This window comes from Talpa occidentalis, unplaced genomic scaffold (assembly GCF_014898055.3).
Source record: "Talpa occidentalis isolate TD23 unplaced genomic scaffold, MPIMG_talOcc4v2.1 talOcc4.9, whole genome shotgun sequence".
Taxonomy (NCBI): domain Eukaryota; kingdom Metazoa; phylum Chordata; class Mammalia; order Eulipotyphla; family Talpidae; genus Talpa; species Talpa occidentalis.
In genome coordinates, this window is record NW_023605305.1 from 32,338,984 (window position 1) to 32,361,226 (window position 22,243).

Here is a 22,243-nt window from a genome sequence, read left to right on the forward strand (position 1 = left end):
TAAGCTCTAGTTTAGGGCCTGAGGTATAAAGGTAGATTTTGTTATTTATGATTCCAAATTTTGACAAGGAAGCGGAACACCCCTTGTGTTGTTTTATTCATCTATCCAGCAACCTTGAGTACTTTAGTATTATTCTCATCCCTAGAGAAAATAGAAACAGTGAAAGTAACTTTGCTTTCACAGTTATTTCATATTGTGCAGGTAATTGATTAGAAGTTGCAGATTCAGGATCTGTCCTTTTGTGTTCATTATATTGGGCTTCTTCAGGCAATTTTTTAGATTACCGATTAGTGCTCTTATGCCATGATTTCTTTTCAAGTGGCCTTGTGCCTTAATAGAAAAATATTATGGATTTGAAGTCAAAGGACTGGGTTAAAATACCAATTTAAAAAAAACTCTACTGGATGATTTGGATAAGCGAGCACTTATAAAATTAGATTAATATCTGTTCACCTTACTATATTGTAATAAATGAGAAACCTGTAAAGTATCTAATAGAGGACCTACCAGTCAGAAAAAAAACTTATGTATATAGTGTGTCCATGGTGAATCCATGGTGTTAAGAAATATGGAACTGCTTAGAACTACAGAAAATACCTTACCTTTTAGAGCCTTGTTGGGGTGGGTACTTAGCATTTGTTGGTAAAATAGCTATAGCTACCTTGTTGATTAAGGAGAAACTAAATTTGGAGCCTTAAATTATCAGGACATTGATTTAAATGGAAAATAACTTACTGGACTGAAGGTAATAGTGGAGGAAAGAGTTTAATAATAGGCCCAATTTTATGGACATTTTTGAAAAGATAATCTTTACTGCAAATTAATTGATTTTTGAGTATTTTCTAGAATTGAAAAATAGAGGGAATTCTTACCTTCAAACCTCTCTAAATCCTGTTCTTCCTTTAGCTGAAATGGTTGGACAGACAACAGATTATATACTGTTTTTTCCTTCAAGAGAAAATAAGTACTCAGTAATTTAAGGAAATCATAGTATAGCCCATATAAAATTATGGTCTTAATATTTCTGCTTTCTTAATATACTTTTCTCATTAGTAAACCAACTTTTAAAGTATTTGGTTAGGCAACAAAAGGGTGTCATTTCTCCAAAAACTTAATTTACTGACAAATTTCTGAGAAACAGAAAAGCCACAAAGTTTGGCATAATATGTTCTTTCACTTATTTATTTTCAAACTTATACCATTTGCTACTTGTGTACCTACTTTTCCTCTGTATAGTTACAGATTTTTCTCTTATTTTTCTCTTAATTATTGATGTCAGACTCACAGCATGGTAACTTTCTATTCTCTCTTTTCCTTACCTTTATGGAAGATCAGTACCACACTTGCTTTTTTCCAGTCTTCTGGTATCTCTCCAGTTCTTGAATTTTCAAAAATAATTGTAAGTGATTCAATTGTAAGTATGCCCTATACTTCTTTCATTGGATGAAAGCATATCTGTGATGCATGTCATCTCAAATTGCTAATTGTGAACATTACTCTCATGTTGTACTCTTAGGTGATGCATACTCTCATATTTTAATCAAAATGACAGTTCTGCAAAGCTTTCATTATTTTAATTAAAGGATGTGTATTGCTTATTTTTAAAAATCATCTACTTTTGTCCAGATCCATGCCATTTTTTTTGTTGTTGTTAGGAGGCTTGTTTTCTTTGGTGTTTTTCCAGTGTTAATTTTTTAAGCTGTTACTCTCTTTTACAGTTCTACCAAGAAGTTCTGCTTTCTTGTTATTCGCAACTTTTTGATGAGACTTACATGGAGTGATATCTCTATTTCTATTTCCCTTTTCTCTTTTTGCAACGTTTTGATTATATGTTTTTTCGTTTAAGAGAAAAAGCAGTGCACACAAGGGACTTACTCCTTTAAGTTTTTGCTCTGAAATAATATATGATAGGAAAATAAATACTCATTTTTGAATACCTTTTTACAATATTATTATCTAGCCATAGTCCTTTGTTCTACATTATTTTAGCCTCAGTTCCTCATATTACCCCTAACTTTATTTCCTGATTCTGACTTTAAGAAGACCTTAAACCTCCCTTGACCACCTTACTGCCACTATTCACTACTCTTCCTCTACGCACAGGAGTTAACTTTAAAAGGTCTTACTGCCTTCAAAATTGTCTCTTGTACTGTTTTATTAACAAGTGTCTCTCTTAAAGCAGCTATAATTCATAAGTAATTAAGACAGTTTTAAGGACATCCTTGTAATATTTTTCTTTTTAATAAAGGTGTGACGCTTAGGTGATGCATATGTATGAATTGTTCAATGTCCCAACTAACGTCATTAATAGAAATTCATATAATTTTGCTAACATTTGTTAGCTTTGAAGTGCCTTCTGAAAAGAGAAAAGTGATATTATTCAACATAAATGTAGAAGAAAGTAGGAGGTAGTTTCATAAACAGTTTTGAGGAGACTTGATATTTTACCAGTCTAGGTAGTGATTTTAAAATTTCTCTACAATTGGACCAGATACCTCCCTCTATGTATATATTTTAAACTGGGTCTATCCTGACTGAGAGAGAACCATGTGTTATTTTCCTTGATATATATATATATATATATATATATATATATATATACACACATATATATATACACACACACACACACACATATACACAGAGACACATACTTATATATGTCTATACATATATACACATGTGTACACACACATATATATGTATACACACACACTTTATTAAGTACTCTTGAAAAGCTAGAGATAGTTTTGTTTTTAGTATATTTGTCATATCAGTGTGTTTTTATTTTGATTTTTTTTATAATTAAAGAGTAGGTTTATTAGAAAAGGGATAGGACAATAAAAGACACTTGCATAGGCACTGGCGGACAGGAAGAGCTGCCTTGATTTCTAATTTTAGTTTAGCTTCAGGTTTAATTTCTGTTGAGTTTTTCTAATTTAATTCCTTTTTTCTTTTAAGATTTATTTATTTATTCATACAAGCACTGGGTACAGTCAGAAGCACGGAAGGGTGAGAGAATTCACCAGAGCCAGAGTGGAGAGCAGAACAGGCAGACTGACGAAATACACTGCTGAGGGGAGCAGCGGGCGGCAGGAGAGGTCTGCGCGCCACATTGGCCCCTCGCCCAGTGGCCGGGGATCGAACTGGCACTGCCGAGGCTGCGCGCAGCTTCACAGCCCAGCGCTCAACCGCTGCACCACCAGGGGAGGCCCTCTAATTTAATTTCTTTTATAGCACAGACCATTTTGTCTTTATTTCCTCTTTAATAGTTGTGTTTGTAATTTAGACTTTAAATACATTCATACAGAAATCAAGTTAGAACTATGTCTCATCAGTATATAAATTAGTGAGTAGCAACCTCTTTGGTCCTGATTGCTGTAAGTACAACTTAGTCATCGTAGTTACTCCAAAAGGACATGGACAAAAGAGAGGGAAAGGAAAACGTGAAGAAGGAAGTGAAAGAGTAAAAAAAATGAAGGAGAAAGAGAACAGAAAGCAAGAAAAATCTAGGAAAAAAGGTCACAGAAAAGGTTGTTATCATGACATTAGCAATTATCTGACACTGCAGTGAGTATCACAAATACTCACCCAGTCCTGAACTAGTCCTGGGGTGTATAGTGTTGAATGAATGGCACAGTCCCTGCCATTGTAGACTTTATAATAAAATGTTTAATTATAAAATGTGATAGATGATAGATAATGCAAGTCCCGGTATTTGAATGTATATCTGCTTAGCCCCCAACACCACCACCACCACCCTACTTATTCTCAGGAGCTAATGTAAGTTGTCACTTAAGAAATTTGAAGTCATGACTCTGTCTTGAAGAACTTGCCCTGTTCTGAGATTTTTTTCCCAGAAGACAGACCACTTCTGTTAAAGACTATAATGTTTTTATCTGTTTTGAACAAAAATGCCATTAAAAAGGCTATAACTAAGTATAATGTCTGATATTGTAAATGGTGAATGAAAAGAGAAATAGTTATGACTTAAGAGGATTTTCATGAAGTAATCTATTGGAAGGTGATGAATTCCTTTTGAGATACTCAAGCAAAGACTAAATGACTTTCAAAGACAGTATAAAAGCAATTTATATGAGTGGGAGCTTGGATCCTTGGACTAAGTGGCTTTAATTCTGTTCTTTTAAATCAAGATTTAGTGGAAATTTCTATTTTTTTTTAGTGCGTTCTTATGAGATTTGAGAAAACAGTTTAATTACTATCAGTATGCATACTGTTCATAAGTATGTATATGTTATTTTATTGATTGAGATGGGGTAACTATTAGATTTTAAGTACACTAGATTTTAAGTACACTAGACTGCAAGAGAGTTTAGGCCCTTTCTGGGAGCTGACACTAATAACTTGTTGTAAGTCTCCCATTATGCATTACATAAAGAAAGGCGGATTGGTAGGTAGATCTTGGATGTTGTGTCATATGGACTAGGGGCAAAGGAGTGTTCTGGGAGACTTACCATATTTAGCAAGAACAATGTAATTAGTTGATTTTAACTGGGTCTTATAAATTATTGATAGTTATATTGCTCTGTGAGACAAAACAAAAAGCAAGCCCAAGCAGTCCTAATTTTTCTGTGGTACTGTAACATGGAAAGAAATTACTGCCCTTTTTCTTAGTACAGTACTGTATATTATGATAATTTATCCTTCCTTTTCCATACCTTTTATTATCATACTCTACATAGTATATGTTTCTAATAGGAAGTTTTGGGGTTATCTTTAGAGATGAAGATATTTAATCATTAATAAATATCTAATAAACATGTGGCTATATTATAGATTATTATGATTTTTCCTTCTTAAATTTTTTTTTATACATGACATCTCATTGGGAAGGGGTTTTTCAGTACTCATTTCAAGCATTTTATTTATGTGTGTAAAAAATAAAAAAGGCAGTTTTACTGCCTGCCTTTCAATTTGGTGAGAAAATGGACTACAATATAAGTTGATTGTTCCATGTGCTCAATAGGACTTAAGTGCCTAGTGTTCTGATTCAGAATTTGAATTTTACTTTGGGCAAAGCAATAGTACTAATAGCGGTAATTGATAGTGACCATAATTTTAGTCTTTAGTAGATGTAGGATCTGCAACATCAGTAATAGTGGGTGCACGATACCTATACTTGACAGGTAAAAAAAAGACTCAGAGAGACAGTAGCTTAGCATCTCTAAGTGGCTTAGCTGCGGTTAGAAACCAGGTTTGTCAGCCTATTATTATTTACATAATAGCATACCTTTTCAATATAGTGTTTTGAGATAATGATTGTGAAAGTGCTCTAGTGTAATGCTAAAGTTTATTGCTATGTAATGCTATAGTGTACTGCTGGTGTAATAGAAAATGAGCTCAGCTCAGTTTACTAAAATGGAGATCGTGAAAGTGATAATCATGTTTTGGTGAAAGGCAGGGGGAAGATAAAATAAGTGAAGATCAAGTGTAGTCTGTCGAACCACTGTATTTCACCCACTTTGTACAGAGTTTTGTGGTTGGGTAGGGGTTGTGACATTAGTGATTTACAACCTTCATTTCCCTTTTTATCTGGATGACAACTGGGCATGCAAATATGGCAAGCTGCTAGTCTTCTTGTTCAGTCTCCAATTGTTTTGTTTTTTACACCATGGGTTGATTTTTTTTCTGTGAGAGATGGTTAAGACTCAAAATTTCTTCTAAGTGAAAATGTAAAAATCCCATACTTTTGGAACTTAAAATTTTTAGTGTACAGAAAGTAGGAAATGCAAATGCCAGACTCTTAAACTGAGAAATAAGTGTACCCTTTAAATAAATAAACATTTACACCACGTCCAAAGTGTAGTGTTCATGCCAACAGTGAAAGTAAGTAGGGAACTTTATTAGGAGAAAAGCACTGTCATTTTGAGTTAAGGAGGGCCTTCATAAAAGAGGTGAGAATTTTGAGATTCATTTTTTTTAAATAAGGGAGGAAGAGAAAAACTTAAGCGTTCTTAACCTACACCTGGGTAGGGAGAACAAAATAGTAAGAATATGAAGTTAAGATGAAGTGACTGGAAGAATTTACTGAACAAAATGTAGGGGGAAATCAGAGGTAATCTAGGTATTCCTTTAGTTAAATTATTGTTGCTCTGTAGGTGACTGGGAGCCATTATGAGGCTTTTGGGAGAACAGATTCTGAAGGGCAGAGTAAATCCTAATTTGAGCAATAGCATGTGTAATGGATGAGAAGGGAATAGTGTTAGATGTTCATGAGGAAGATTCATGTATAATTATTCTTGGAGAATTTAAGTAATTTAAGTACACCAATTATGTAAAAGTACTAATTTTTTTTTAAAATGGAAATGTCATGTATGAAAAATGATCTGTCTTTTGTACTCAAACATTATCTGGGTGCTGCTAGATTTATTGCAAATTTTCTTTTTCTTCAGGGTTTGGATTCAGGATTTGTTCCTAGTGTACAAGATTTTGATAAGAAACTTACAGAGGCCGATGCTTACCTACAAATTTTAATAGAACAATTAAAGGTATGGCATTAATATGTATTAAATTGATGTAAAGTAGTAAATGTTACTAACCTTCATTTTGTGTAAAAACAGTTATTTGATGTTAGTTTACAAATCTTATGTGGTTCTTCAACAATTTTTAAAGCTGACTTATTAAAAGATCTGGATGACGTATTCAAAGGTCTTCATTTCAAATTTGGTAAATAGTATTATTTATAGTGTACATTGTTTTTATCATTAGAAAAGGTAAATATCTGGACATGACTAGAAGGAAAATATTATAAGATTAGATGCCAAAAAATTCTATGAAACTGATTTTAAATGGCTTGATTTCCAAGACCTTGTTTTTTCCATAGTGGGGAATGGGTGGTAGGAGAAATGATTTCTCTGCTTCCCTCATCTTTACTTAAATGAGTTGTCTCCTTTAATTTTTTTTCTCCTTTAATTTTTACTTTAAAATTAATTACAAGCAACAGTCTTGGGAGGGAAAACAGGGGTGTTGTTAAACTTACATGACAAAGCAGAAAAAAACTCTTAGGTTTGAACCTCTGTTTTAAGTTCTTTTTTTTATAGTTAATATATTACTATTGTTTTTATTTTATTTTATTTTTATATTCCCCATACAATTGCAACCCCCTTATTTTGACCCCAATCCCTCCTTTCCCTGCCCCCCCCACCCCATAGTGTCTCTCTGGTTCATAGTTGTTTGTTGATTTTGATATTTTCTTTCTTATAGTTATTCTTTTTCCTGGTCCCTTATTTAGGTTTTCTAGGTTCCTGCTATGAGTGAGCCTCCCCGGTGGCACAGTGGGTTGAGAGCAGTGCTGTGAAGCCGTCCACAGCCTCTGCAGATTCGATTCCCAGGTGGCCAGGGAGATTCCCACATGGCACAGCAAACCTCTCCTGTTTTAAGTTCTTTAAAAAACATTTGCTTTCTTTGGTTATAATTTTATGAGAGTAATTGATTTCTTTTTTTAAGATTTATTTATTTATGCACACAAGAACTGGGGTGTAAGCCCGGGTGGGGGAGTTGGGGGTGTGAAGATTCCAGAGACAGTGGGGAGCAGAACAGGCAGATGTATTGAAATACACTGCTGAGAGGAGCAGCAGTCCAACAGGAGAGGTCTGCTGCACCATGTGGGTTAGTTCCTTGTCTGCTGGGGATCGCATGCTATAGTGGCTGGCAGTAGCTTGATAGCGCTCTTTAACCCCTGTGCCACCAGGTAGGCCCCAAGAGTGAGTGATTTCTATTCTTGAAAATAATTCATTTGAGTTTAACTTGCTATAGTGACTTGAAAAAAAATGCATGCTATCTTGAAAATACGCATAAATCATCATTGGAAGAAATGTGTTTAAGAATGAAAGTTTACTTTTCTGTGTTTATTAAATGTATACTATGTAGTAAATCAGATTGATGCTATATGATTTTTTTAATCCTGTAGCTCTTTGATGATAAACTTCAAAACTGCAAAGATGATGAACAGAGAAAGGTAATTTCTATAATCATGATTTTGTATAAATATGTTAAATTCAAGAGCCTTTTGGAGAAATAAAAAAAGGACTTCAGTGTTTTGATTACCAAATAGTATCATTTGACCTATTATGAAGTATTGCCATATAGAGACTTACAGGGGAGATTTCTGGTGCACTTCTGTTCTGGTTTTATAAACAAAAGGCCTTTTTTTGTAAGTACCACCTTCCTAGGAGTAAGAACTTTCCTTTTCAGATTTCAAAAATTAAAAGTAGAAATTTCAATTATTACATTTACAATTTACAGTTATTTACAATTGGCAAGAATTTTCAAAATAAACCAGAAGCCACAGATAAGGAAACTATGTAAGTGTTGCTTCATAGTTCTGCTACAAAATAGTAGCATGTATCCCCTTTTGGATTTCTGCCAACTATATTGTAGTTGGAATATTGATTTCTTTTTTCAGTTAACGTTTTTCCCCCTTTTGACCAGATTTCTGATGCACATCATTTGTTTTTAGCATTTCTGTTGATCTTAGTCTTGCAGTTTGGCTCTTTTACATTTGGTAATTGTAATAACTCATATTTAACTCACCTTTTCTTCTTAGTTTTAGAATTTAGACCCATGCTATTTTTTTTTTATTTTTTTAAATTTTTTTTATAAACTGGGTACAGTCAGGCGCGGGAGGGTGAGAGAATTCACCAGAGCGGAGAGTAGAACAGGCAGAGTGACGAAGTACACTGCTGAGGGGAGCAGTGGGCAGCAGGCGAGGTCTATGCGCCATGTGGGACCCTCGCACAGGGGCCGGGGATCGAACCGGCACTGCAGAGGTTGCGGGCAGCTTCGCAACCCAGCGCTCAACCGCTGCGCCACCGGGGAGGCCCAAGACCCATGCTATTTTTAAACAATTTAGTTTAAGATGATTCTAAAATAAGCATTTTGAAATTACATAATGAATCAGATAGAAAAGACAAAACTAACTTCAGGTAAGGAATAAAAATGATTTGCATCGTTCTTACAAATCTTGAATAACATGTATTTTATTTGAAGAATTAATCCATATAATGTATGATTTTTTAAATTTAAAATAAAAAGTATAGCAGAAAAGTATTCCCTTCCTAACCTGCCTGCACTCACTTAGAGTAATTTTGGTAAAATTCCTTAAATGACTAGTTAAAAGCAACAGAGATACTGCTTTGCTTTTCTGATTATTTTTGTTAAAACTTATTATTTTCACAGAAAATCGAAACTCTCAAAGAGACCACAAATGTAAGTTATATATTTGATAAACTCTGATTTTGCATTAGAAAGTGCTTTAAAATGCTACTTTTGTTTTTAAGTTGCCACTATTAATAGTAGTAATTGAGATTGTAGTTTTTATGAAAGGTTTAAGAATTATTTTCCAAAGGAATTTTAGTGACTAGATTAATCCCTCTAATTGAAATTGACTTCACGTACCATTTTATCTTTTTTCGTCTTGTCTGTTTGAGATCCTTAGATAAAAGGTTGCTAATCCATGCACAACATATATCTCTTATATAATTAGAATATATTATGATTTGAGTTTTTTGATATACTGGCCTTCTGGCATTAGATAGTGGGTTATTAATAAGATTTGTATTTGGATAAAAGCATTTTAAAACTATGTAAAATAGCATTTCACCAGTGTCTTGGTAGAATACTCTGTAATTCCATTAAGGTCTTAAAAAATGTTTTCAGAATTTACGTTGGAATTATCTGCTGCTGATCTCAGAATTTGGAAGTTAATTAGATTCACATCTCTTCTGTTTAAAGTATTGAAAAAACATTTAGATGATATGCAATATTACAATATTTGTGATTTCTTAACAATTCATAGAATTGCTATAATAACCTCTTTTGACACTATCAATATATCAGAACTCACTGGATATCCAGGGAGAATATCTCTTGTGTAATTTATATTTAACTGAATTTTTGTATTTTAACCTTTAACTTATTTGAAGCAAGATCCTCAAATCAGTGTTTTGTTTTTATAGAGCATGGTAGAGTCAATTAAACACTGCATTGTGTTGCTGCAGATTGCTAAAGTAAGTAAATATTACTTTCATTTACGTCAGTGGGATTTAAAAATTACATTGGCATTTTTCTTTAATAACCAGAAAACTTGGTTCTGCAATGTATTACCTTTCTACAGTATTTTATTGTAGAAGTACTGTTGAACAACTTTTGTGTTTGGCTATTACCAAAGTATCCTGTGTCTGTCATTGATAAGATCATTTCTGATGCCAGATGAGAAGGAAAGGAGCATGTTTGAATGATTCACCCCCACCTTTCATTTTATCCATAATGACTTCTTGGAACAGTGCAAAATGTTTCACAGAAAAAGTCTTAGGAAAAAAAGAATTAAATTTTTGCAAGTTTTTTCTTATAATGAGAGTATGCAGAGACTTTTTTTAAAATTTTATGTTACTAAATGACATTCATGAACCCCTTTGTTGTTTCCCATAAAATAAAATAGCATTTGAATGATTGTGTGTTAAAAATTCCATGGGTATAATCTGCTTTTCTGAAAAATTTTGATGTATTCAACCTAAGTTTATTTTTATTGCTTGATTATTTCTACCTGACTGTACCCCTATGCTTACAGCCAGTGGCTCGAGGGGCTGGGGGCCCCATTCAGCAGCCAAGTTTGGAAATGTGTTTGTGTGAGTTTTTAATTAGTGACCTATTTTACTTTTTCAATTGCATATATTTTCCCCCAATAACTTTCTCCTAGCAGTGCTAATGACAAATAGCATAGACAAATAGCATGACAAATAGCATTTGTGCTTAAATAGTAAGGCTATTCACTTACAAGTTAAAGGGGGAGGAGGTAAAAATTTTGAAGACTAGACTCAATATTTTCATAATTTGTGTTCACTTTCTTGGCATTCTTGACTACTATGTCTGAAATCGTATTTATATTTGTAAATTTTTCATCTACTTTTGTGTGTCAAAATACATTCTAAAGTTTAAGGTAGTATAGGATTGGAGACATAAAAGGGGTAAGTAAGGTATTTGGTTTGGTTTTCTTTTTTTTTTTAAAGATTTATTTTTTATTTATACAATAGCTGGGATACAGGCCAGAGGTGCGGGAGGGTGAGAGGACCCACCAGAGACATAGTGGGAAGCAGAAAGGCAGATAGACCGAAAGCACTGCTGAGGGGAGCAGTGGGCGTGGACAGAAGAGGTCTGCAGCCACATGCGGCAATCTCTCTGGCTGGCCAGGAATCGAACCCGCGCTGCAGAGGCTGCGGACAGCTCCACAGCACTGCACTCAACCCTCTACAACACCTGGGAGGCCCTGGTTTGGTTTTATTGACTGCGAAATTACAACAGTGGTTGGGAGACACTATTAGTTGCCCAAAAACCTATATAAACATAATGAGTAAACTAGTGTCAGTAGATAGGTGTTTTAGGGATTCATACTACTTCACTAAAATATTGAGGAAATAGAAGAGCTAATAGCATTTAGGTCCGTTTGAGTGATTGATAAATCATGTAAGACTTTTGGATAGGTTTAAGGAAGGAGAGCCTAACCTCTTTCAGTAGCTCACCTTTTAGGCACCAATCAAGAAAAGTTTTGGTATTCTGTCTTTGGAATGAGTTATAATTCTGGAACTCTCTATAGTTTGGACTGTGCCTGCTATTTGTCTATTTTAGCTAACTTATCTTCATTTCTAGGTTCTTTAAAATGGGTAACGTGGACCAAGTAAATGGAGTTTGGTCTTTTAAATTGTTTCCAGGAGGGAATTTTATTGATATTAAAGGCTTTTTTTTTTAGTAAATTATTTTATATAATTCTTCACCATTTTTCATTTTTGCATAATGTACGCATTTTCATTTTGGTTATATTCCCCATACAATTCCTACCCTCTTTTTCTGACCCTAATCCCTCTTCTCCTCCCCCCCGCCCCCTACTGTAGTGTGTCTCTGGTCTATAGTTCCTTGTTGACCTTGATTTTTACTTTATTGCAATTAGTCTTTTTCCTGGTCCCTTATTTAGGTTGTCTAAATTCCTGCTATGAGTGAGACCATCCGGAGTTTTTCTTTTTCTTTCTGGCTTATTTCACTGAGCATGATCCCTTCTAGCGCCATCCATGTGGCTGCAAATTGCATGAGTTTATCTTTTTTATTGCTTTGTAATATTCCATTGTGTATACCACATCTTCTTGATCCAGTCATCTATTTTTGGGCATTTGGGTTGTTTCCATAGCTTAGCTATTGTAAATAGTGCTGTTATAAACATAGGGGTGCAGGTGCCCTTTTGAATTAATGTTTCTGTGTCCTTTGGGTAAATACCTAGGAGTGGAGTTGCTGGATCATATGGAAGCTCTATCTTTAGTAGGTTAACAAATCTCCACACAGCTTTCTGAGTGAGGGGGATTTGAATAGGCAAGTAACATATTTCTGATCTACATTTAAGTTAGGCTTAGAAATACACACAGGGCTTATATAAGGAACATATAATTTGAGGGAAAGATGTTAAAGGCTTTTTATGTACAAATACATCCCTCAAATTATATGTTCCCTATATAAGCCCTGTATGTATTTCTAAGCCTAACTTAAATGTAGATCAGAAATATGTTACTTGCCTATTCAAATCCCCCTCACTCAAAGTTTCATAGACTGGGTAGCTTAAACAACAGAAATATATTTTCTCACAGTTCTGGAGGCTAGAAGTCAAAAATCAAGTTTTCTGCTAATTTGATTAGGACTCTTCCTGCCTTGTAGACAACCACCTTCTCACTATGATCTCACATGTCCTTTCCTTGGGGGGATTCTCAAGCGCGCGCTCTCTCTCTCTTTCTCTTTCTCTCTCTCTCTCTCTCTCTCTCTCTCTCTCACACACACACACACAGAGGGAGGGAGGAGGGGAAAGAGTGGGAGGAACAAGTAGGGCTCTTCTGGCATCTCTTCTTGTACGACATCTCTTGTGTTGGGTCAGGACCCACCCTTAGAACCTTATTTAACCTTAATTTATTTCTTTTGCTGTCCCATCTTCCAAATACAGCCACACTGGGCAATTTAGATCTTCCACACCTGAATTTTGGGAGTACACAAACATTTACTCCATAACTACTGTATCCTAAATGCCTAGAACAGTTACCTGCTATGTGGTATGGACCTGATAAATAATGGTGAATTTTGAATAAATTTTTCTAATACATAATTTTTAATGGTTGCATGGTTGTGATAACTATCCTTTAATCTTCAGTCAGTTAATCTCTGATATAAGATACCAAGCTTTTAAACAGTAATGAGAGAACTCTGGAACCAGACTATATCTGTGTTTGAGTCCCTTCTTCACCACTTGAATAAGTTTATCCTCTTTGTGCTTTGGTTTCCTCCTTTATAAAATAGGGGTAATAATAGTTCCTCTACTTTTAGTGATAATGCAAACACAAATATTAGTATTTATAATTAACTTAATACCATCATAAAACAAGTCCTAAATAAGTCTTTATTAAAACTTTGGGGGGTATAAATTTTAAATTTATGGTAAAATTGTGGGAAAAATGTGGGGACTTGGGCCTCCCCGGTGGCGCAGCGGTTGAGTGCTGGGTTGCGAAGCTGCCCGCGGCCTCTGCAGCACTGGTTCGATCCCCGGTTGCTCCCCGGCCACCAGAGGAGGGTCCCACATGGCGCGCAGACCTCTCCTGCCGCCCGCTGCTCCCCTCAGCAGTGTACTTCGGTCCTTCTGCCTGCTGTGCTCCCCGCTCTGACTCTGGTGAATTCTCTCACCCTCCCGCACTTCTGACTGTACCCAGTGCTTGTATAAATAAATAAATAAATAAATAAATAAATCTTTTAAAAAAAATGTGGGAACTTCCATCCAGTACTGATGGGGATATAAATTGTTATCACCCCTTTGGAGGGCTATTCTTCGTTGGCTTATTAGTAAGATATTGAAATTAATTACTTTGAGAGAAACACTGCCATTTGAGACCTCCAAAGGAATATAAAAAGATAGCTAATTCAGTACTTTTCTTGCTTTGGAATATTTTTATTTTATTTATTTATTTTTAATTGAGGTAATATTGGGATACCCCCATCAGGCTTTACCACCATAGTGCACCTACCACCCACTCACCCATAATCCACCAGCATAGACCATTGTGCTTCCTTCCCTCTTTGTTTTTTCCCCTCCCTTAAACCCTACCCCCAATGCTTCAGTCTGTAGTTAGCTGTTAAGGGTTAGTTTTTAAGCTTGTCTTTATCTGACTGTTTATTTAGTTACTTTATGTAACACATATTAGTGACACCCTCTGGTATTTACCTTTCTCCTTCTGTCTTACCTCACTTAACATTATCCTTTCAAGTTCCGTCTATGTTGCTGCAAATGGCATGAATTTATCTTTTATGCTCACTGCGTAGTATTCCATTGTGTATATATACCACATATTCTTTTTTTTTATAATAAATTTTATTTTTATATTCCCCATACAATTTCAACCCCCCCATTTTGACCCCAATCCCTCCCCTCCCTCCACCCACCCCCACAAAAGTGTCTCTGGTTCATAGATTTTTGTTGATTTTGATTTTCACTTTCTTATAGTTATTCATTTTCCTGGTCCCTTATTTAAGTTTTCTAGATTCCTGCTATGAGTGAGACCATCCGGTATTTTTCTTTTTCTTTCTGGCTTATTTCGCTGAGCATGATCCCTTCCAGCGCCATCCATGTTGCTGCAAATTGCATGTGTTTATCTTTTTTGAATGCTGAGTAATATTCCATGGTATATATGTACCACATCTTCTTGATCCAGTCATCTATTTTTGGGCATTTGGGTTGTTTCCAAAGCTTAGCTATTGTAAATAGTGCTGCTATAAACATAGGGGTGCAGGTGTTCTTTGGAATTGATGTTTCTGTGTCCTTTGGGTAAATACCTAGGAGTGGAATTGCTGGATCATATGGAAGCTCTATGTTTAGTAGGTCCAGAAATCTCCACACAGCTCTCCATAGTGGTTGGACCAGTTTGCACTCCCACCAACAGTGCAGAAGAGTTCCTTTTCTCCACACCCTCGCCAACATTTGTTGTTGCTAGTTTTTTTAATATGTGCCATTCTCACTGGTGTAAGATGGTATCTCATGGTAGTTTTGATTTGCATTTCCCTGATGACAAGTGATGTTGAACATTTTTTCATATGCCTGTTGGCCATTTGCATTTCCTCTTCAGAGAAGTTTCTTTTTAGCTCTTCTGCCCATTTTTTGACTGGATTATTTTCTTTGTTGTTGTTGAGTCTCATCAGCTCTTTGCAGATTTTTGTGATCAGTCCTTTATCATTAGTGTTGTGTGCAAAAATGTTCTCCCAGTTGGTGGGGTTTCTCTTTGTTTTTGTTATTGTCTCTTTTGCTGTGCAGAAGCTCTTTAATTTGATGTAGTCCCAGCTGTTTATCTTTGCTTTCACTATCACTGCTTTGGGTGATGTGTCTGTAACGATGTCTTTGATGTGCAAATCACGTAGTGTTTCGCCTATATTTCCTTCTATGTATTTTATGGTTTCAGGTCTTATGTCTAGTTCTTTAATCCATTTTGAGTTGGTTTTTGTGTATGGTGTGAGGTAGTAGTCAAGCTTCATTCTTTTGCATGTAGCGGCCCAGTTTTCCCAGCACCATTTATTGAACAGACTTTCTTTGCTCCAATGCGTATTCTTTGCTCCTTTGTCGAAGATTAGTTGACCATAAATCTGTGGGTTTATTTCTGGATTTTCTATTCGATTCCATTGGTCCGTGTGTTCCATTGGAACAGACACATGTTCCAATACCATGCAGTTTTGATGATTATGGCTTTGTAGTATAGCCTGAAATCTGGGAGTGTGATGCCTCCATTCCCTTCTTTTTTTTTCAGGAGACCTTTGGCTATTCGGGGTTTTTGGTGATTCCATATGAATTTCATCAATAATTGTTCTATTTCTTTGAAGAATAACATTGAAATTTTTATTGGAATAGCATTGAATTGGTATATTGCTTTTGGTAGGATGGCCATTTTAATAATGTTTATTCTTCCAATCCATGAGCAGGGGATGTCTTTCCATTTCTTTGTATCTTCTTCTATTTCTTTTAACAGTGTTTTATAGTTTTCTTTGTAAAGGTCCTTTACCTCTTTTGTTAGATTTATTCCCAAGTATTTGATTTTTTTTGTTTCGATAATAAAGGGGATGGTTTTTTTCATTTCTTCTTCTTCAGATTTATTGTTAGTGTATAGGAAGGCTTCTGACTTTTGCATGTTGATTTTGTATCCTGCCACTTTGCTGAACTGATTGATGAGTTCAGTTAGTTTTTCTATGGAGTTTTTGGGGTTCTCTATGTATATTATCATATCACCTGCAAATAGTGATAGTTTGACTTCTTCTTTTCCTATTTGGATTCCTTGGATGTCATTCTCTTGTCTTATTGCTCTGGCTAGGACTTCCAGTATTATATTGAAAAGCAGTGGTGAGAGTGGACATCCTTGTCTTGTTCCAGATCTTAATGGAAATGCTTTCAGCTTTTCACCATTGAGAATGATACTGGCTGTTGGCTTGTCGTATATGGCCTTTATGATGTTGAGGTATGTTCCTTGTATCCCAAGAATTTCAAGGGCTTTTATCATGAATGGGTGTTGCACTTTGTCGAAAGCTTTCTCGGCATCTATTGATATTATCATATGGTTTTTATATTTCTTTTTGTTGATGTGTTGGATAACGTTGATTGATTTTCGGATGTTGAACCATCCTTGTGTCCCTGGAATGAATCCTACTTGGTCGTGGTGAATTACCTTATGGATACACTGTTGGATTCTGATAGCTAAAATTTTATTGAGGATTTTTGCATCAGTGTTCATTAGGGAGATTGGCCTATAGTTTTCTTTTTTTGTGTTGTCCTTGTTCGGTTTTATATACCACATATTCTTGATCCACTCTTTCACTCTGGGACATTGAGCTTGTTTCCATAATTTAGCTATAGTAAATAGCATTGCAATATACATGGGAGTACAAGTTTCCTTTCTAATTAGTGTTCTTAGTTTTGGGGGTAGCTGCCTAGGAGTGGAATTACTAGGTCGAATGGCAGATCAATGTTTAATATTTTGAGATACCTCCCAACAGCTTTCCATAAGGACCGAACCATCTTTTTGCATTCCCACCAGCAGTGTAGGAGAGTTCCCTTTTCTCCATATTCAGTACTTGTTGTTTCTTGTCTTTTTGATATAGGCCATTCTCACAGGTGTGAGATGATATCTCACTGTGGTCTTGTTTTGAAGTTATTGAATAAGTAAAGGTGGACATTCTTTCATATATCTCTTGGCCATTTGAATGTCTTCTTTGGAGAGGTACCTGTTTAGTTCTTTTGCCCATTTTTTGATTGGGTTGCTTTGTTCTTGGAGGGTTTTATGAGTTCTATAGTATATCTTTCATATCAATTCTTTTTTATTATTTTTTTTTATTTTAACATTTATCATTTTTTACATTTTTTAGACAATATTTGCTTCCCACCACCACCTCAGATTGAGTCCCCGTAGAATTTCCTTCCCCAAGGCACCCATGCACCATCACCACAGTCCCTGTGCTCTCATATTAATTCTTTGTCAGATGTGTAATGTGCAAATATTTTCTCCTATCCAGTAGGGAGTCTTTTCATTTTAGTTATGATTTATTTCCTGTACAGAAGTTTTTTTAGTTTGATGTAGTCCCAGCTGTTTATGTTCTCTTTTGTTTTCCTTGCTCTTGAGGATGGATGAATCCCTAAAGGCAGCACTAAATCTTATGTCATGAAATGTTTTGCCTATGTTTTCTTCTATGTATTTTACAGTTTCAGGCTTTACATCCAATTTTTTGATCCATTTTGAGTTGATTTTTGGTTTATTATGTGTGAGGTCATGGTTTAGTTTCATTATTTTGTTTGCAGTTGTCCACTTTTAGCTTTGGGTTAATTTTAGTATTAACTTCTTAAAGGAAGCATGTGATAGGAAGTATTTTAAGCTCTTTCCAGTTTTTATTCCCTATTTTAGCTTCCATCTTGCATGATCCAAGCATGATTGTTTCTCATGCTTGCTGCGTATTGGAATTGCCTGGGGATCTTTAACAATTCTGATGCATAGTGATTCCCACTCCCTGATATTCTGGACTAATTTGTATGGGATATCACCTGGGCTTTGGGAGATTTTTAACTCCCGTATGATTTTGATGTGCAGCAAAGTTTGGGCACTACTTGGTTAGTGGGATTTTCCAGTGGGCTGTGTTAGCCTGTTGTTCTTCCTTTGGCAAACTGAGAAAGTAAAGGGTTGATAGGGGGTGAAAGGAGTGGAGATAATCTGGGATACCTGTACAGATGGGAACTTGACCAGTTCTTCAAGATTAGGTGATATATGACAATAAGCTAAAATTTATAAGCAAGGGAAGTTAACTTTAAAAATGTATTTTAACCCAGTATATCTAAAATAAAATTTCAGCTTGTAATCAGTATAGAAATTCATTAATGAGATATTTCTTTTTTTCCCCACCAAGTCTTCAATATCCTGGGTGTATTTTACACTTTGAACTAACTTTATTTTAGGTACTTAATAACCACATGTGAGTAAGGGCTAACACTGGACAGCACAGGTGTAGATTATCCTTTCAGAGCTGAGTTGCCTGACCATGGATACTTTTTAAGTAAATTGTTTAAGTTGTTCTTAGATTTTGGGATTTTCTCCCTGTAACATTTTTCTGGAACAACTTTTTATTTTCATCAGTATCCATTGATTTCTTGTCAAACTTTTAAAAAATACATCTATTGATATATAAAGTACGTTCTTTAAATTTGCTCATTTAAAGTATACACTTTAGTATATTTACAAAGTCGTGGAATAGTAACCATAATCTAATGTTAGCATATTTTTATCACTCCCCAAAAGAAACACTGTACCTTATAACCAGTCATTCCCTATATCTTTCTATTTTGCTACCCTGCCTCTGCCCCTTCTCCATCCCTTGGTAGCCTGTGGGGTGGTTTGTCACATAGCAATAAATTACTGATAAAGTACATTATGTTGTGTAAGAAAATGACCATTTCTAATCCTGATATAATTTAAACACACATCAACATTTCTTCTCCCTCAACCCCATGTTCTCAAATAATAATGCCTGATATTTATGGGATATGTTAAATCTAGTTTTATTATTTTTGTTAACTGTTGTGGTTTGTCATTTAAGACAGAGTCAAATCTAGATGAACCTATAGATAGTAATGCGTTACTATCAATCCAGTCCCCTTATAAACTTAAGGAATTTTGTTTTGTGACTTGCCCCTAGCCCCCTCTTCCATCTTTTTTATTTTTGTTTTACAAGTAAATCTCGAGTTGATTTTTATTGGGATCAGCTAATGCTAAATCTCAAGTATTACTGGACCAGGGATTTGAGTGAATTCAGTGTGAATTATAAAAGGTCTAGTGCAACTTACCACTAAATTATACTATATATTTGTTTGGTTATAAGTCCCTCATTTCTTAATATATTGGCTATTCTCTGAAAGAGAAGCTATTCATACCATCATGACTGAAATCCAAAATATATTAATGACAAAAACATCAACACCCTATAATTTGCTAAGACCTTTGACCAGTTAGCACAGACCAGTATTTTTAAAACCATACCTGCCAATAAATGCATGAAATATACCTCTATTTTCCTAATGAGGCAGTGTAGTCTAGAGAAAGCTAATTCCTAATTATGTACCTATATACTTTCTAATTATATGATACACACATAAACACACCATGGTGATAAACGAAAATTTCTAATTTAATTTGATTCTTCCAACAAATGGAGCTGGAGAGATTTGTTATCCTCATGCAAAAAAAAAAAAAAAAGAATTTGAAATTGAACCCCTATCTTGTGTTCTAAAGAATAATTCAAAATGGATTGAGGACCTGAATGTAAACAGCTAAAACTATAAAATTCTTAGACAAAAATACACAAGTAAATCTTTGTGATCTTAGATTAGGCAGTGATTTCTCAAATAAGGCGCCAAAAGCACACACAATAGAACACTGATATATTGGACTTAAAATTTTTAAATGTGCATGCTTCTTAAGACACTAGCAAGAAAGTAAAAGGACAACCTAAGGACATAGAGAAAAATTTGTGAATCACATCTTTTAAGGACTTGTATACAGTATATGTAAAATCACTCTTACAGCTCACTAAATAATAAAAAAAAAAAATCCAGCTAAAAAATGGGCAAAGTATTGGAACACCCATTTCTTCAAGTATATGAATAGCTAATAAACACATGAAAAGGTTTCCAGTTTATGGTGAGTTGGTATAATTTACTATAAAGTTAACACCAGAAATATGTAGGGTCTTCAATCTTAAATTAGTATATTTGCTTTTAATCAGTGCTGCCAATGCAATTATACAATTCAGTAGGCTAATTCCACAAGCAAATCACATATAGAAAAATTGTCAGGCTATTGGTGTTGATTGTTGTCTAGCCAGAGATAGAATTTTGTTTGTCTAGTAATATACAAATAGAGTTAAAATCTTACTGGAAAAGCACAGCAACAGTGTTCTAACATTGTTAGCTACCTAGTAAAATACACTTTCATAGTAGGGAAGAAAGTACAGGAGAAGTTAAAGAATGAAGTTAATTTTTTAACATTTTCCCTTAAGGACCAGTGTAATGCGGAGAAGCACGCAGACGGAATTATAGTAAGTTTAATCTAATCTTTTGTTTCCTTTTAATTCTGCAGATCATTATAACCAGTCATGTCAGGAGAAGGCTGAATTTCTACTCATTTTTCAGCGCAAATTCCTCTTTTCACCTACTCACTGCTTTTTATTGTTGACTCTTGCAATTTTCTTTCCGCTCCTACAGTTTGACTATCTTTCAGCAATCATTTCGAAGGGAAATGACAGTCTTGAAAATGTTTAAGTGTTGGTTCAAATTAAATCACTCTGCATGTGTTAATTTGAAATGTTAATCATGATTTGAAAACTCATTCTTATGACTAAATAATCCATAACTCACAATACTACATTTCTTATCAATCTTTTTTCCTTAGATAAAAGCAAAGGGGAAGGGGTACGGTATTGAAAGATATCTTAACCTATTTAAGTATGTTTACTGATTTCTGTTATTTTCTTTTAGATTTTGTGTATTGTGTTAACAATCATTACTACAGTGGTATATACTGCGTTTTTGTTGAAACATGTTGCAACATGAATTCTTGTAGCCATTTTTTTATTCCTTCCTCCCCCTTGGCTTGTCATTCTTATATGTTCAGCTGGAAATACAAATTAGAGTTTAAAGATTTGTAGTTTGAGCTACCCAGGTTTTATGGTAACTGTATGACTTTTTTTTTTTTTTACAGTTCCTCTGCCTATGAGGTGCAGCTTTTTTTTTTTTTAGAGATTTATTTATTTATGCATACAAGAGCTGGGTTACAGGCCAGAGGTGAGGGGATGGGGGGTGGGTGGTGAGAGGATTCGCCAGAGACAGAGTGGGGAGCAGAACAGGTGGATTGACTGAAGTACACTGCTGCTGGGAGCAGCGAGAAAGTCAGGAGAGGTCTGCCGCGCCATGTGGATCGCTCCCTGGGCGGCCGGGGTATCGAACTAGTGCTGCAGAGGCTGCAGACAGCTTCATAGGTTGCGTCCCAACCCTTTGCACTACCAGGGATGTTCAGACTATTTCTGAAGCAGAAGGCAGCCCTGTTTTTGTCCTGAGACTACAAATGTTAACCTGTTTTTGATCTGGAAGCTCATTTTACAAATCTTTAAAACCATCTCATGATTATAATTGAAAGAATGAACGTGTTGTCTTTATAGCTGATTTAAAATGGAAAAAGAAGCTAAATAACTATTTTTACATGATTCTGTAAAAACCAGAGGTAAGAAACATTCTTGAAACTTGAATTAAGAACCTTGAAGTTTTTATTTCTCTTTTCACTCCTTAAGTTCAGGGTTTGAGCCGTGGTGATATATTATAATTGCTTAATACAAATACAATATAGTGTACTGTAATTTTCCTGAGATACCAGTTAAGATTGTGAGACTGTTGCAAAAGGACTGTATGTGTATAACATTTTATGGTCCCCAAAGACCCTAAGGAAAATTATGGTGACAAATTTTTTTTTGAAGTAATACTGGTTTACAACACTGTATGTGATTCAAACATGTAAGATTGTACCTCCTCAGATGCATGTCACCACACCACCAGGGTACCCTTAGACCTCCACCGTAGTCCATTGTGTCCCCTCCTTTCTTTGTTTTGGTGGCAAATATTTTTATCTCTTTTCCTTCA

At 35.1% G+C, this 22,243-nt stretch overlaps 1 protein-coding gene across 9 annotated transcripts in view; it reads left to right on the plus strand.

Moving 5' to 3' along the window:
- OSBPL9 (oxysterol binding protein like 9) overlaps positions 1 to 22,243 on the plus strand; it is a 122,610-nt gene that overhangs the window by 73,590 nt on the left and 26,777 nt on the right. For 5 of the 9 annotated variants that reach the window (XM_054691369.1, XM_037498276.1, XM_037498278.2 and 2 more), the window contains 5 exons: positions 6,414 to 6,509; positions 7,931 to 7,978; positions 9,199 to 9,228; positions 9,978 to 10,028; positions 20,611 to 20,649. In XM_054691369.1, coding sequence (XP_054547344.1) covers positions 6,414 to 6,509; positions 7,931 to 7,978; positions 9,199 to 9,228; positions 9,978 to 10,028; positions 20,611 to 20,649 — 264 coding nt within the window. Of the gene's footprint in view, positions 1 to 1,330; positions 1,400 to 6,413; positions 6,510 to 7,930; positions 7,979 to 9,198; positions 9,229 to 9,977; positions 10,029 to 20,610; positions 20,650 to 22,243 lie in introns of all 9 variants that reach the window. The other 4 variants (XM_037498277.2, XM_054691368.1, XM_037498279.2 and 1 more) reach the window with 2 other exon arrangements.